Source organism: Callionymus lyra, chromosome 12, assembly GCF_982586985.1.
Source record: "Callionymus lyra chromosome 12, fCalLyr1.hap1.1, whole genome shotgun sequence".
Lineage (NCBI taxonomy): Eukaryota > Metazoa > Chordata > Actinopteri > Syngnathiformes > Callionymidae > Callionymus > Callionymus lyra.
In genome coordinates this window covers 10,221,417-10,236,538 of record NC_141829.1, presented here as the reverse complement: position 1 = coordinate 10,236,538, position 15,122 = coordinate 10,221,417, and the positions used below count along the sequence as shown (strand labels likewise).

The 15,122-nt window shown below is 39.5% G+C and overlaps 2 protein-coding genes across 2 annotated transcripts; one reads left to right on the top strand and one right to left on the bottom strand.

Moving 5' to 3' along the window:
- Positions 1-5: 5 nt before the first annotated feature.
- On the bottom strand, positions 6-9,050 carry znf142 (zinc finger protein 142). The gene is made up of 9 exons (XM_087803969.1): positions 8,926-9,050; positions 8,684-8,759; positions 8,495-8,588; positions 8,257-8,424; positions 6,228-7,040; positions 4,891-5,068; positions 1,600-3,850; positions 1,300-1,405; positions 6-725 (listed from the first exon to the last, which is right to left on the bottom strand). Exons 3-9 carry the CDS (start codon positions 8,514-8,516, stop codon positions 235-237), a joined length of 4,029 nt encoding a protein of 1,342 aa, XP_087660095.1. The 5' UTR covers positions 8,517-8,588; positions 8,684-8,759; positions 8,926-9,050; the 3' UTR covers positions 6-234.
- Positions 9,051-9,498: 448 nt separating this feature from the next.
- bcs1l (BCS1 ubiquinol-cytochrome c reductase complex chaperone) lies at positions 9,499-15,121 on the top strand. The gene is made up of 8 exons (XM_087803974.1): positions 9,499-9,613; positions 9,786-10,143; positions 10,214-10,353; positions 11,177-11,371; positions 11,457-11,520; positions 11,606-11,778; positions 14,616-14,733; positions 14,800-15,121. Exons 2-8 carry the CDS (start codon positions 9,824-9,826, stop codon positions 15,050-15,052), a joined length of 1,263 nt encoding a protein of 420 aa, XP_087660100.1. The 5' UTR covers positions 9,499-9,613; positions 9,786-9,823; the 3' UTR covers positions 15,053-15,121.
- The last annotated feature ends 1 nt before the right edge of the window (position 15,122 follows it).

Below are 15,122 nucleotides of genomic sequence, written 5' to 3'. Positions count from 1 at the left end.
TTTTGTTTATCAGTATTATTCATTCCGACATGTGCAATATTTTTTAAGCTGATTTTTTTTTTAATGGTTTCTGTGTCAAGCATTACTGGTGGTGTTTAAATGACACAAATAAAAATGTAATGAAATGGAAATAGAAACTATGTTCATCCTGCTACAACGTGTCAGTCAAACTTGTAAAAGGGTTAAAAACTTTAAACCACAACTTAATATTTTGATACATTCCAGTCAGTCTAGTTAGTTTTCTTTGGTTTCTTTTTGTCCCTCTATCTTATTTTCGCCGATTCCATCCTCCGGTTGCTCGAATCGCACCCCTTGAAGAGCTTCCCTCAGCGTCAGTCCACTCGTCTCGGTGTCCTTCATCACCCCCTCCTCCACTGTCACCCCGGGGTGATGCTTCAGCAGGTGTTTTATTACCTGGAACTTCTGCTTCGCCTTGTAGCTGCAGTGTCTGCAACCGAAGGGGAGTTGGTTGGTGTGAGAGAGGTAGTGGTGTCGGAGCCCGGCCGGCCAGCGGAAGGACTTGCCGCACCGTCCGCAGGTGTACGCCCGGCCGCCGGTGTGCTGGCGCTGGTGGGTCTTCAGCAGGAAGGAGGTCTTGAAACTCTTGCCGCATTTCTCGCAGATGTAGAGACGGTCGTCGCAGTGCTGGGTGTCTTTGTGGGCCCGCAGGGCGTCGGCTCGATTGGTGCGGTAGTCGCACTCGTCGCAGGCGTGTGGTTTCTCACCTGGGGGTTATAGAAAGTCAGAGTTATGAGAAAAATATTTTAAATTTAAGATTCTTTTCAAGGTACAAGTAGAAAATTTCATTTAGAAATATTGAGGTCAAAACTGTGTTGTATTAATTTGCGCCGTTTGTTAAACAGCTAATGCTAACTAGCTAGCTGAAGTTTACTACTAATTGACTTATGACAATATATATGATGACAAAACCTGTTCTATCCAAAGAACTGAATGTAACCTGGTAACTTTAGGGTCTTATTTCATTGACCCGAAGACTTAAAATCGGAAGCAGCACTAGCTAGCATCCGCTAACAACAAACACAGAGCTAGCTCATCTTTCTCAGGTTACCGAAAATGTGGAAGAATGTGTACATATAGTTTAAAACGTCCAAATATTACATTTGGATTTATTTATCCTGATTTGTTTCTGGCTACCTATATAATTCTTATGTTCTGTCTTATCTCTAGACCTGACCTTCCTGATCAAATATTTATCAGAATCACCGGATGATTTTCTGCATTTTTAGACAGTCCGAACATTGGTTGGATTTTTCATTTTCACACATAACCTTACATTACCTGTGTGTTTGGTCATGTGGTACTTGAGTTGAGTCGCCCACTTGCATTTGTAGCCACACTCTGGACAAAGATACATCCTCTCCTCTTGGTGAACCCTCTTATGAAGCTATATTTAAAAAAAAAAAGAAAGTTGGTTGCATTTAAACCTGTGGTAGCGAGGCTGGAGACACTTCAGTTTTCACAACAATGCAATAACACTGCTCGAAAGGTTTGAGAAAGCCAAAAACAAATCAATATTTTACAGAACTGCTTTAAAATCATTGCACAAAACGTCACATTGTTGTTATGAAAATGTTCTACCTTGAGTCTAGAAGGATCGGCACAGGTGTAGCGACACTGGTCGCAGCTGTACGGCTTCTCTCCGGTGTGAATGCGAATATGCCACGTGATCTTCTGCTTGTTCCACGTGGAGTACTTGCACTCAGTGCACTTGTACAGCCGCTTGCCGCCGTGCGAGCGGAGGTGCTGCTCCATCACCAGCTGGTGCCCAGATGAAAACTCACACCTACTGCATTTTAGAGTGTTTCCCAAAGAGGATCCGTCCTCGTGTTCGTCCGACAGGTGCTTCGCTAAGAGCATCGCCGTTTTGCTGGCAAAGGGGCAAAGCTGACACCGATGAGCCAGGTGCGTTTTCCGATGGACCTCCAAATGTTCCTTCGTCGGAAAGGACTCCTGGCAGGAGGAACATCTGAGCTGTGAATGTTTGTGTTGTTGGTGGTTCTTCAGGGCTTCCTCCGTACCACAGATGTGGTCGCACTGGTCACACGAGAAGAGGGTCTGGGGCTGGTGGGCACGGTTGCAATGATTCCTCAGAGCAAACTGGGAACTGAAGCGAGCCTTGCAATGTGCGCAAACCTGCCGCAAATCTCCGGTGTGGCATCTCAGCTCGTGCCTCTTCAGATCGAAACTTGTGTAGGCGCAGTACTCGCACAGGGGACACTGCTGGGTCGGCCGTTTGTCGTGAATACGCGACTTGTGCCTACTTAACAAGGTCGTGGTCCCGAATGTCTTGCCGCACGAGTCGCAGCCGAACCGGCCGAGTCGCGTATGAACGGTCTTGTGATTTTCCAAAACGTAGCGCCTCTTTGTGGTGAAAGGACAGTGAGGGCAGCTGAATGGTTTGGAAGTTTTGAGCACAACATGCTGGTTGGACTTGAGTCTTGTCTGGGGTTTTATAGTCACTAGAGACTTTTTATTTCCAACAATGGCGTCCTCTCTACTGTCATCTGCGTCTGTTGACGGAATCTTTTTAAGGTTGGATTTCACTCTGGTGTAGGGTCTTCTTTTTAACAAGTTAATTTGTTTGGGTCTTGACTGCGATGATGTGTCTAATGTTAGCTCAGTGCTACTGTTCGTCAGATCAGCTTTACCAACTTCATTTGACCCGATCTCATTTTGTGTTGTTGGTATGGTCTGTTCTGAGTTTATACCTCCTTCCAGTTGAACGCTATTGTCCTGACTAGCATCCTCTACCAAAACTTGCCTTGGGTTACTGTTCTTAGCACTGGAAGTTTCCTGGTCTTTGACCTGACCACTGGAGATCTGACCTTCATCCCTTGGTTTTCTACCACGGCACGAGGAGCGGTGGCTCTTCAACGCTTCCTCACTTCTGCCCACAAATGGACATTGTTCACATCTGAAGAAATCTCCGGGTGGCACCACTAGCATCTGAACTCTTCCCTCTTTAACCATGGAATCCGCTTGATCCCGGTCACGCTTCCTCGCGTCAATCAGCGTGCCCTCTGGTGAACCCACATTTTCAACCAGTCTTGTCGATGGATCTTCCAGGTACTGCTTCGCATCGCGATGCCCCTGTGAGTCGGATGTGTCCGATGCATCCTCTTCAACTAATGACGATTGTTCCGTTTGGTATACCTCGAAGTTTTCACCCACGGCTTCTGATGATTCATCTGGTAATGAGTGGGTTGGATAGTCTGTTGTTGGAAGTGCAGTCAGGACCAGAGTGCAGTACTCTGGGCTGTTCCCGGATGGACTTCTGTCATCAACAATCTCCTGACAAACTACATCCAAAACATTTGGATCTGGGTTTTCTTCATTCCCATTTGGATCTTCTGAAGTAGTATTCTGAGATGGTTCTTCTGGATCGACTGATGGTTGACTGTAGAACGCCTGCGATGACTCTCTAGAGCTTCTCTCCTTCTCTTTTGCCCTGTAGTTCTCGAGCCAGACTTTGTCTCCGGGTACGTAGCCGTGAGCTTTTTTCTTGTGCAGGAAAAATCCGACGCTGCTGAAGGTCGAGTAAGAACACAAGGCGCATTGATACTCTTTATGTTTGGTGTGTTTGCAGTTCTCGTGGTTTCGAAGGGCTTGTTGGTGACAGGTGGAGTAGGCACAGTATTTGCACTTGAACGACGACGCCTCCTTCCCTTCCTCGGAGTGTTTAGCCAACATGTGATTGCGAAGTTCGGGTTTACGCTTGCAGGCATACGCGCAGACCTCGCATATCAAGGATTTGCCTTGATGCCGCAGTTTGTGGCTTTTGAGCTGGTCCAAGCGGTATGCACGGTAAGGACACTGGTCACATTGGTACCTGCGAATAGAAACAGGAACAGTTTGTTTTCATGTCTTAACAAGAAGGAGCTGTCTCTCCTGCAGTTGATACAGATCTCTTTAGCGAGAATTCTGAGCCGCTCTAGTAGGAGAACTCACATTTCCCCGATCATTAAAACTCTTCACTGGCTACCAGTTTCTTTCAGGATCAGTTCAAAAATTCTGGTTCTTACTTTCAGATCTATTGCTCCTAAGCTTTCTAACCATCTTTCTCTCTCTCTGTGTTTGATGATCTACTTAATACCGCTTCTCCTTGATTTTCTGAGACTCCTGTGTTCGTCTCGGTGTTGTCTTTGCCTTTTAAGTATATATTTTATTGAGTATTGTTTTGATTGTTTAAGAGCTTTGTGACCCGCTAGAAAAGCGCTCAACAAATATAAATTCCTTAAATACTTTATAATAATTTTGTATTGCTTTAACTCTTGTGCCATCTCAGGGTCAAGGTGACCCGAAGGTCCGAAAACAAATGTGTTTGTTGTATCCCTTGTGTTGTCACTGGGTCAAGGTGAACAACTTCTATATTTGTATAACTTTTTTAATTTAATTCAATTTACATTAATTTTCTAAATGAAGGGTTAAAATTTACAGTTATTATTATTTTTTTATAATGATTTAGTGTTTTGAATTTCACCTCAGAATAACTGCAAGACAAATTGTCTCAGAAAATAACAATAGATTGTGACTCTTGACACAAAACTCAAGTTTAGTTTTTAAAAAAGCCTGTAAACTGAAGAAAATCATTCATTATTATAGTGAGATTTTGTTTTCAAGCACTTTGACCTTGGCTTTTTACGTGATCATGCCATTTTATTTTTACTGTTTTATTTGAAGGTTGACCTCTGACTTTAGTGCCGACATTAAACCAGTGCAAAGAATGTTGGGCACACCTTCTATTGACCTCGATTTTAGCACGTTACCCTTCCTAGTTTTACAATATGATTTAAAAGAAGGAAAATTAAATCCCTTTAAAACTTTAAAAAGTGTATTAAAACCCATGGTACTGTCACAGTTGACACTCACCTGAGGTCTCCGGTGTGTTTCCTCATGTGAACGCTGAGGCAGTGCCTCCATTTGGTGACGTATCCACACTCGGAGCACATGAACTTCTTGGCGTCCGAGTGAGTGAGCATGTGTTTGCTGAGGTAGTAAACGTCGCGGCACCTGAAGTCGCAGCGGCTGCACTTGTGCGGCTTCTCAGCTTTGTGGGGAAAGAAAGTAGAAAGTAGGATTAATTATAACTTTCAGTTACAATTACTGGATTGTTTTTGATTATTTATTGATTATTTCTCAAACCGAATGGATTTTTTGAACTCCCCCCCAACATATTTTTTGGGAAAAGCCTAAATATAATGGAAACATAAAAAATAAATAATGAAATCAAGCTAAATATGCTATAATTATACTGTTATTGTATTTTTGTATAACTCTATCTTTTAATCTTTTATAAAGCCCTTTTTCCAAACCTTTTTTTGAAAGACCTAAATACAACAGGAACTGTTAACATAAATTTAATAAAATCACCCTTAAATATGCGATTTTTATTTTTATTTTAAATAACTTTATTTATATATTTTAAATCTGATAGAGGCAATTTAACCTAGATTTTTTTCTAAAGTTCTAAATAAAATAGAAACCTAAAAAATAAATATTAAAAAAAAGAAATAAAGCTAAATAATTATTAATATATTGTACTTATATAACTTTAATTACATTTTTAAAATCTGATATAAAATAACATTTTACCCTAACATTAACTAAACAAATCTAATAAAAGAAAGCTTAATATAATACAAATATTATTATTTTGTATTTTAAATAACATATGCAATGTAAAATATTTCTAAATCTATATTAAAGTACTTTATTTGGCAAAATGGCAAAAATAAAAATTGGAATGTTACTAACTAAATATATTTATAATATATTTTTTCCCAAATGAGTTTTCTAAAAGGCTAAATATAATGTGAACCTAACAGCAAATCTAATAATATGCTCAGGGTTACTAGTTATTATTATTCTTTATTCAGTTAATTTAAAACTAATCTTTTTTTTATATTCACTTAAATATATTTGAGGTGCAATAAATACTCACAACTATGTCAAGAACGAAGGATAATAACTCATATTTAGAGTTGAACTAGTTATAAATGATACAAATAATACAAATAAATACAAAATAAAATAGCTAGTTTCTACATTATCTTTGACCTACACATACAGTAAATACAATCAAAGGAACACATGTCTGCTCGACATGAACTGAATTGATGGAATAAAAAGCGAGTATTTAAAAACATGTGCATGTTCTTTCACTGATTCTGTCAAAGGTCAAAGGTTGAGGTCACGATGAATCTCACCGGTGTGCTGCTGCATGTGTCTCTTCAAACCTCGCTTGTGCGACGTCACGTAGTCGCACTGGGAGCAACCGTGGATCTTCTCGCTGGCATGCATGTGTCCCATGTGCTGCTGGAACTCCACGGGGTTGAAGGTCACGAAGGCGCAGAAGCCGCAGGTGAGCCGGTCGGCGCCCGGGTGCCCGTGACGCTTGTGCTGGAGGAACGTGGACTTGTTGGAGCAGGAGAAGTCGCAGTGCGGACAGTGGTACGCCAGGTGGGTCTGATAATGCGCCTCCATGCTGCCGCCATCCGGGAAAACGGCCGCACAGGTGTGGTGTCGACACCGGACCGGATGGATCTGGTGCTCGTCGGACATGTGCTTGGAGAGGAGCTTGTGCTCGGAACTCTGGAAAGAACAACCTTCATGGAAGCAGACTCCTTCTGTTTCCTCTGTGCTGTGGGTCTTCATGTGAGTCTTCAGGAGCCCGCTCCGGCGGAACACCTGTGCACAGGTGGGGCACGGAAAACCGTCCGCTCCGTCCTCGACCTCGTCCGCGTGCACCGCGGTCATGTGACGCCGCACGGAGCTCCGGTCCACGGCGCAGTAGTCGCAGAAGTCGCAGCGGTGACTCTTCTCGCCCGCCTCGCGCAGCAGGTGCACCCGGAGCTTGCTCTTGCTGGTGAAGTGACGTTGGCAGTGGGGACACTGGAGACCGGGGTCCGGGAAATGGAGGCGCAGGTGCACGTTCAGGTGGGACCTCATGGTGAAGCAACGGCGACACTCGGGGCAGACGTGGGTGCGATATGTTCCCTCTGAACCTTCTGCGAGGAACTCTGCAGGAAGAGGAAGAAGTAACATGTTAAATAAACTTCGCTGAATTCTTGTTCTTGTGAAATGCTATGAAAGTACATCAGTGACAAAATAATATTTAAGGGTTAAATTTAACCTTTCAAATGTTGAAACTATTTTTTTAAGCATTAAATTACATTTTTTTAAATAATTTTATTCAATTTATATTCGTTTTTATTTAATAATTTAAATACAATGTATATCCAATGGTTTTATTTGTTTTCTTTTTTAATAATTGCGTATTATAATTTTTACACATAGAGTTCTAAGTCCAATAATTTCAAAAATACATTTTCTTTGGTCACAATTAAGTACTTTTATGTAGTCACTTGAAAAAAGTTCCAATAGCTTGTGACTCTTTTGGTATTGTCTGGTGGCACCATCATAGCCACATTTTAATATTGCATTTAAAAGAGTACACTTTAATAAATATTCAGTTTAGAAAATGTATGTTTTGATTATTGGAATTAGAATATCAAAATATGTGTGAAAAAACCCTGAATTATTTGTAAAAAAATCAAAATATTACAATTCAATTATTCCAAAAATTAACAAATTCAACCTTTCTATATACAAATGGTTTAATTCAATTAAAATTAATTCAACTTTTGCAATGTAAACGTTATTGAATTCAATGATTATAAGAAAAATGAAATTCTTAAAAAAAAAGTCATTGGGAGTCATCACTCCAAAAGTGACAATGTGAACGACAATATAATGATAATATAAAACAAATAATGTAGGTTTATATGCTTCAATAAACACAAATAGTTATATTTAGGGGATACATATTTAGAAAGTTAAGTTTTGTGAAAAAAAGGTTTATATAGCATGACATGAATTTTTTTTTTAAATTTCAAGCAGGCACCAGTTTTAATAAAAGAAAAACACAACAATCATTAATATAAATAATTGTATTTATATAGCACCTTTCACACATCCAGTTGTCACAAGATGCTTTACATAAATACATTATTAAATAAAAATGACACAGTAGTTTATTCAGTTTGAACAATAGAGATACATTTAACAAGATAATTGAAAGAGATTTAAAAAACCTATTAATGAATCAAGTAAAGATGACGATGTCACATTAACCCTTGTGTTATCTCAGGGTCAAGGTGACCCAAAGGGCTGGTAAAAACAAATGTGTTTGAGATAACACAAATATTCTCAGACAATCAAGACAACTGTTCTTACCTTTAGGTGTAGATTTCTCATTGTTGTTATTTTCAGCTATTTTCTTCGATCTCCTGATTCTTTTTCTTTCCGGCACCACCGTGTCTTCATCTTGTTCTTCACCTGCTGTGAAAGTTGGTGTTGGTTTTCTCTTAGACCGCCTGGAGACGCCGGTTGTCTGCGTGTCATCTGTAACCGTAAAGAATGTTGAGTAAATAAATCACACACAACATTTAAAATTGAATTAATTTGCACTCACTTGTTTGATTTGATGAAGCCATTGTTTCTTTGCAACTGTGGAATTATTATTATCTCTATAAAAATGCGTCTGTGTCCATCATTCACACAGGTAACTTAAAGAAAAAAAAGGTTATCATTAAATATACACAAAATATGGTTATGATTTGCTTAAAAGCAGCATATCAGATGGAAAAGATTGTTTATTTACCTGAATATTATTCAGAATATGCTGCATGATCCGACCTACCGCACGACTGTCCTCTTCTTCCCTGCGGTCAGGCAGACTAGAGACCAACGAAAGGTCGTTAAAAAAACTGCAGATCGACGTCCTTCGATTATTTAATGTCGTGTTTGTAAATATCAGGTTCAAACAAACCAAATGTATTTAAATACCCGACGACAAAAATAAAAGTTGCTCTGAGGTTTGCTAAGCTAACGTTAGCAACTCACCATTATTTGGTTCTCCAAAAAAATCTGGACATTGGCATCTTTTCGTGCAAACAAGAGAATACATATGATTAAAAAAGAACAATAAATTGTTTAAAAAATATATACAATGTTAAGAGGAGAAACGTATATCGGTGTTGTGATGATGCACTTCCGGGATGCGGCTATACAATGTATTCAATGATTGGTTGGGGAAATCATTAAATGTGGGACTTCTTGTAAATCTTGTTTCTGATTGGCTGCTTTTGAAGTCGTAACGAAAATATAAAAACAGAATTATAACGTGAAAAAGAATAATCAATTATTGCCAAAATAAAATATGACTCAAAGGAGTGAGACGTGTTTGTTTTTTGGATATATAAACAGCAATTTACATATTTATTTCCAAAAATTAAAAATATGACGGCTATTTATATTAACCCGAGTTAATATTTTTATGTTTATTGTGTTACAGCTATAATTGAAAAAATCCGAGAGTGATCATATATTACCAAAACAATGCAACAAATATGAAGAAGGAACTATTTACGTGCTATTGTTTCTGGTCGGAAATGGTCGGTGAACACAGGAAGTGGACTAGAGGTCGCTGTTGCATCTCAGCACTCATGCAAGTCTCACGTGTGGATATTATGATGTTTAACGGAATAAAAATGCGATGACAGTAGAATATGTTTGAAGAAACGGCAAAAAGGTATTTAATAACTGTACTTTTTTCACTTATTTAGCGCTGTAATATTTAAAAAACTGTTTTTATTGAAGCCAGAACCTACTGACGTTGACTCAGAGTCCATTGAATCAAACTTTATTTACAATTTGAAATGCACATATGTTATTTTTTAATTCTCATATTTTCATTTTCCTAGATTATAACTAGACTGGACCTGATTTAAAAAACAGCGACATGCCTCTGTCAGATTTCCTAGACGGTCTGAAGGACAACCCTTACTTCGGCGCAGGGTTCGGTCTGGTCGGGGTCGGAACCGCGCTGGCAGTGGCTCGAAAGGGAGCCCAGGTGGGGATGATCTTCTTCCGCAGGAACTACATGATCACGCTGGAGGTGCCCAGCAGGGACAAGAGCTACCACTGGCTGCTGAGCTGGATCACCAAGCACGCCCGGCACACCCAGCACCTGAGCGTGGAGACCTCTTACCTGGCACACGAGAGTGGACGAGTTAACACCCAGTTCGACTTCCATCCCAGCCCCGGGAACCACATCATTTGGTGAGGAATGTTTTTTATAATCCTTTAGGATGAATCTGACGGTGGGGTTCTCTGTTTTTTTGTGGTGCAGGTATGGCAGGAAGTGGATCAAAGTGGAGAGGACCCGAGAGAAGCAGATGGTGGATCTGCACACTGGGACACCGTGGGAGTCTGTGACCTTCACCGCTCTAGGAAGAGACAGAAATATCTTCTTCAATATACTGCAAGAAGGTAATTAAGGTAGATTGAAAAAATGTATTGTTCTTTGCTTCTACAAAAAACTTTCAGCTAATTTTATTTTATTTTTTCTTTCATTTCCAAACTTTGATTATCACTATAAATATTTTTTTCTTTTCTTTTCTAAACAATATATTTATTGATGTATCATGTAAAAAATACCTCGTTTTCAATAAAAGATTCCACCCAACAAACCAACCTACAACAAAAACAATATAGTAGTAATAAATGCATTAATTATATTGGTAGTATTAGACGAATTAGAAAAAAAAGATTAATCATACGTAAACATTATATAGGGGCATGCAATACACATATTGAAAACGATAATAAGTACAATAATAAATAAAAAAATGAATAGAATTGTAATAGGATAGATTAAATAATAATAATGATAATAAAATAAAAAGTCTAAGTTAAATATTGAAAAAAAAGGAAAGTAAAATAAACAATAATAAATACATCTGCAACAATAAAAATGGTAAAAAAGGAAAAACTCTTACATTCTTTACTTCATACCAGTGAAACATTCATCTTTATTTTAACTTCTTATTTCATAAAATAATTTTTATAAACTTAATGAAATGCATATTTGTATTATCTTCTACCTGCAGCTTTTATTATTTAATATTGAAAAATCTATTTTATTATTTCCGTTATCCAGGTTGTTAAACTTTACCCAATATTTTATTTTATGATTTGTTGGATTTTTTCATATTATCAATTTATTCTTTTTCTATCTCAAACTTACCATTTCCTAGTTTTCACAAAAGTTGATTTTGATCTTAATTTTCTCTTCCTACAATGTGTCTTTTAGCGAGAGAACTGGCCCTGAAGCAGGAGGAAGGGAGAACGGTCATGTACACGGCAATGGGAGCCGAGTGGAGGCCGTTTGGGTTTCCACGGCGACGCAGACCCCTCTGCTCTGTGGTGTTGGAGACGGGGGTGGCGGAGAAGATAGTTGACGACGTCAAGGATTTCATCGGGAACCCCAAGTGGTACACAGATCGAGGTGACCTTATATTAATATTTCAGTGATTTCTAAATGTTAAGTTAATGTTTGTTTAGCTAATTTAGTTTTTTATATGTCCTGATAGGGATTCCCTACAGGCGAGGATATCTCCTCTACGGTCCACCAGGATGTGGAAAAAGCAGCTTTATGTGAATATTTTGTTTAAAATGTTAACTTATTCCCCTTTAATTTAAAAATAATAATAATAATTTTTTTAACTTCTTATGTCACTAGCACTGCTCTTGCTGGAGAACTGGGTTACAGCATCTGCCTCATGAGTCTCAGCGATCGCTCGCTCTCGGACGACCGCCTCAACCACCTGCTCAGTGTGGCGCCTCAGCAGAGCATCATCTTGCTGGAGGACGTCGACGCTGCGTTCGTCAGCCGAGATCTGCAGCCAACAGAGAGTGAGACACTTAAATTAAATCCTAGTTTGTTCATTTGCAGAAGGCGGAAGACGCCAGTCATCACCGGATAGTAGCGGTGTTTATTGGCAAGAATATGTTGATAGGATGCATATCCCGGTACAGTGGCAACAATACGATATTTTGTGATACTGTAGTAACAAGGATATATTTGGAGTATTGTCGAGTACTTGACTTTGGTGTTGCAGAATTTACAGACCACATGACTCTTGACGAAATCGTAACTGCTTTCATTTGTTTTGAAATCAAAATATGTCCAAATATAAGATTTAAAAGCAGCTCGAGTCCATTGTATCCTCTCGTCCTCAGTCATCTCGCAGCATTTCATGGTGCCTCCAGCTGCGGAGGACCTCGTGACTGCTGCCGTTTAGCAGCCAGAGGTTTAATTGCAACATGAAAATAAACAAACACAGTAAATATTTGAATGTTAAATGTATATATAATATAATAATGTTTTGTTTTTTTCTTTGCAAAAATATTTTTTGAATCTAGAATATGTCCAAACATCAGCTTTAAAAGCATCAGGAGTTCACAGTATCCTCTCGTCCTCAGTTATCGCTAGGATCTTAAGGGATGTCATTGTTACTTTCTCCTGCTCCTCAAATCACGCCTGTCTTCTGTGAAGCTGACAGCAATGCATTGTTGAGATTTTTCATTGACAAAATTAAATTGATCAAAGAGAAAATCTCTCCCCCTTTGTTTGGAACCCCTACTGTCTCTGAGCCCCTCTCCTCCTCTTGGTCCTCCTTCACTGCTGTATCTTTGGGTGATATTTCGGCACTAGTGAACAAGATGAAACCCTCCTCTTGCTCAGATGACTTCCTTCCGTGTAGGCTTTTTATCAAAGTATTTGATGTAATTGGCCCCTGGGTTACCAATATGGTGAACCTCTCCCTTTCCACAGGGGTTTTTCCCAATGCATTTAAACATGCCATTGTGGAGCCTCTGCTCAAAAAACCAGGCTTAGACCCAACTGACCTCAGTAATTTCAGGCCTATTTCTAAGCTCCCTTTCTTGTCCAAGATCTTGGAGAAGGTGGTGTCTGAGCAGCTGTCTTTGTTCCTGGATCAGAGCGACATCCATGAGAAGTTTCAGTCTGGCTTCTGTAAACATCACTCTACGGAGACAGCTTTATTGAAAGTGTCCAGTGACATCATGATGTCGGCTGACTCTGGTAAATTCACTGTTCTGGTTCTCTTGGATCTGTCCTCAGCCTTTGACACAGTTGATCACCAGATCCTGCTGAGAAGACTGAGGGATGAAGTGGGACTGTCTGGGTCTGTGTTAGAATGGTTCTCATCTTACCTTTCTGGGCGCAGTTTTAGTGTATCTGCCAATCAAATGAGGTCTGAATCGGCAGATCTGTTGTGTGGATTCCCTCAAGGTTCTGTTCTGGGTCCTTTATTGTTTTTGCTGTACTTGATTCCCCTCGGTAAAATCATTCAGAGATTTCCAGATGTTTCTTATCACATTTTTGCTGATGACATCCAGCTCTACTGCTCTTTTGATCCAACTGAGCCCCAGAGTCTGAACAGTTTAGTCAATTGTTTGCTAGAAATCAAACAATGGCTGAGTGAAAACACTCTACAGCTAAATGTGGACAAAACTGAAACACTGGTGATTGCTCCTGATGATAAGATTCCAGGGTTGAGTCAGTACTTGGGTGACTTAGGTCAGTCTGTCAAACTGAGCCTGAGAAACCTGGGTGTTGTATTTGATAAAGACATGTCTCTTGTTTGACAGAAACTGTTTCCTTCAACTGAGAAAAATCTCTAAACTTAGGAAAATGTTGTCGGAACATGATCTGGAGCTTGTAATCCATGCGTTTGTTTCTTCTCGTCTGGACTATTGCAACAGTTTGTTTTCATGTCTTAACAAGAAGGAGCTGTCTCGCCTGCAAGTAGAAGAACTCGCATTTCCCCGATCCTTAAAACTCTTCACTGGCTTCCAGTTTCTTTCAGGATCAACTTTAAAATTCTGGTTCTTACTTTCAGATCTATTCATGGTCAGGCTCCTCCTTACATCACTGATCTGATCCAGCCTTACACCCCAGCTCAGGCTCTGAGGTCTGTGGATCAGAATCTACTAATGGTTCCACGCACACGGCTCAGGACCAGAGGAGAGAAATCTTTTCAGGCTGTTGCTCCTAAGCTTTGGAACGATCTTCCTCTCTCTTTGCGCTTGATGGATCTACTGACTCCTTTAAGAAACATCTTAAGACATTTCTATTTGTTCAGGCTTTTCCTTGAATTTCTCGAACTCCTGTTGTGTTCTCAGTTTTATCTTGATCTTTAAAGTATTACTTACTTTAGCTGCGGAGGATGTGATGACTGCTTCCCTCTAGTGGCCAGAAGTTGAATTGTAATAGAAAACATTAGAAATGCCAAGAATATTTAAATGTTAATTATAAACATAAAACTCAAATAATTTAAATTTACACAATTTTTTTTCAAATGTATATTATTCAAAGCTTTTGGTGTCGACTGTATCTTCTTGTCCAGTTGTTTTCCAGCTACAGAGGACTTTATAACTTCTGCCATCTAGCGGCAAGAAGTTTAACTGCAACACAAAAATTAACAAATGCTGTGAATATTTTCATGTAAAAAAAAAAAAAGTTTTATACCCAATATTCAAATATAAACCATACAGAAACTGTAATATAATAAAACAAGACATTTATCATTTTAAATAGTTACACTGCTGTTGATCCAGTTTTTTGACAAAAACAATATTTCGGTGGATTAGTATTTTCTCACACCTAGTAGAAAGTGATCGTATAATTATTGGTGCTCATAGAGGCTAATGTCTTGATTCCTCAGACCCTCTGGCGTACCAGGGGATGGGCCGCTTGACCTTCAGTGGACTCTTAAACTCTTTGGACGGAGTCGCCTCCTCAGAGGCCAGAATAGTTTTTATGACCACCAACTTCATTGACAGGTATTTATAAATACATATACATAATAAAAACGATGTCTTCATTCAAATCCTGCGATCTTCCTGCAGGTTGGACTCGGCGCTGATCAGACCCGGGCGCGTGGATCTGAAGCAGTACATCGGCCACTGCACGCACCCACAGCTCGTGCAGATGTTCACTCGCTTCTATCCGGACGAACCGGCTGCAGAGTCTGAACGCTTCGCCGAGGCCGTCTTCTCGAGCCACGCTGAGATCAGTGCAGCTCAGGTGCAAGGACACTTTCTTATGCACAAACTAGACCCCAAAGGATCAATAGACAATGTGGACAAATTAAAGGGATGATTTGCTGTTGTTCACTGCCTTATCTAAGGTATACATGTTTCTTTTTTTTTTATATTTAATGATGTGTAAG

What these genes read in the sequence shown, in the direction of transcription:
- znf142 (XM_087803969.1), bottom strand. Translation starts at nt 8,516, where the DNA reads ATGGCTTCATCAAATCAAACAA. An exon ending in TGAGAAATCTACACCTAAAG is followed by an intron (nt 7,041 to 8,256) that starts GTAAGAACAGTT and finishes CTCTTCCTGCAG; the next exon opens with AGTTCCTCGCAGAAGGTTCA. An exon ending in CCACATGACCAAACACACAG is followed by an intron (nt 726 to 1,299) that starts GTAATGTAAGGT and finishes TATAACCCCCAG; the next exon opens with GTGAGAAACCACACGCCTGC.
- bcs1l (XM_087803974.1), top strand. Translation starts at nt 9,824, where the DNA reads ATGCCTCTGTCAGATTTCCTAGACGGTCTGAAGGACAACCCTTACTTC. An exon ending in CTTCAATATACTGCAAGAAG is followed by an intron (nt 10,354 to 11,176) that starts GTAATTAAGGTA and finishes TGTGTCTTTTAG; the next exon opens with CGAGAGAACTGGCCCTGAAG. An exon ending in AGATCTGCAGCCAACAGAGA is followed by an intron (nt 11,779 to 14,615) that starts GTGAGACACTTA and finishes TTGATTCCTCAG; the next exon opens with ACCCTCTGGCGTACCAGGGG.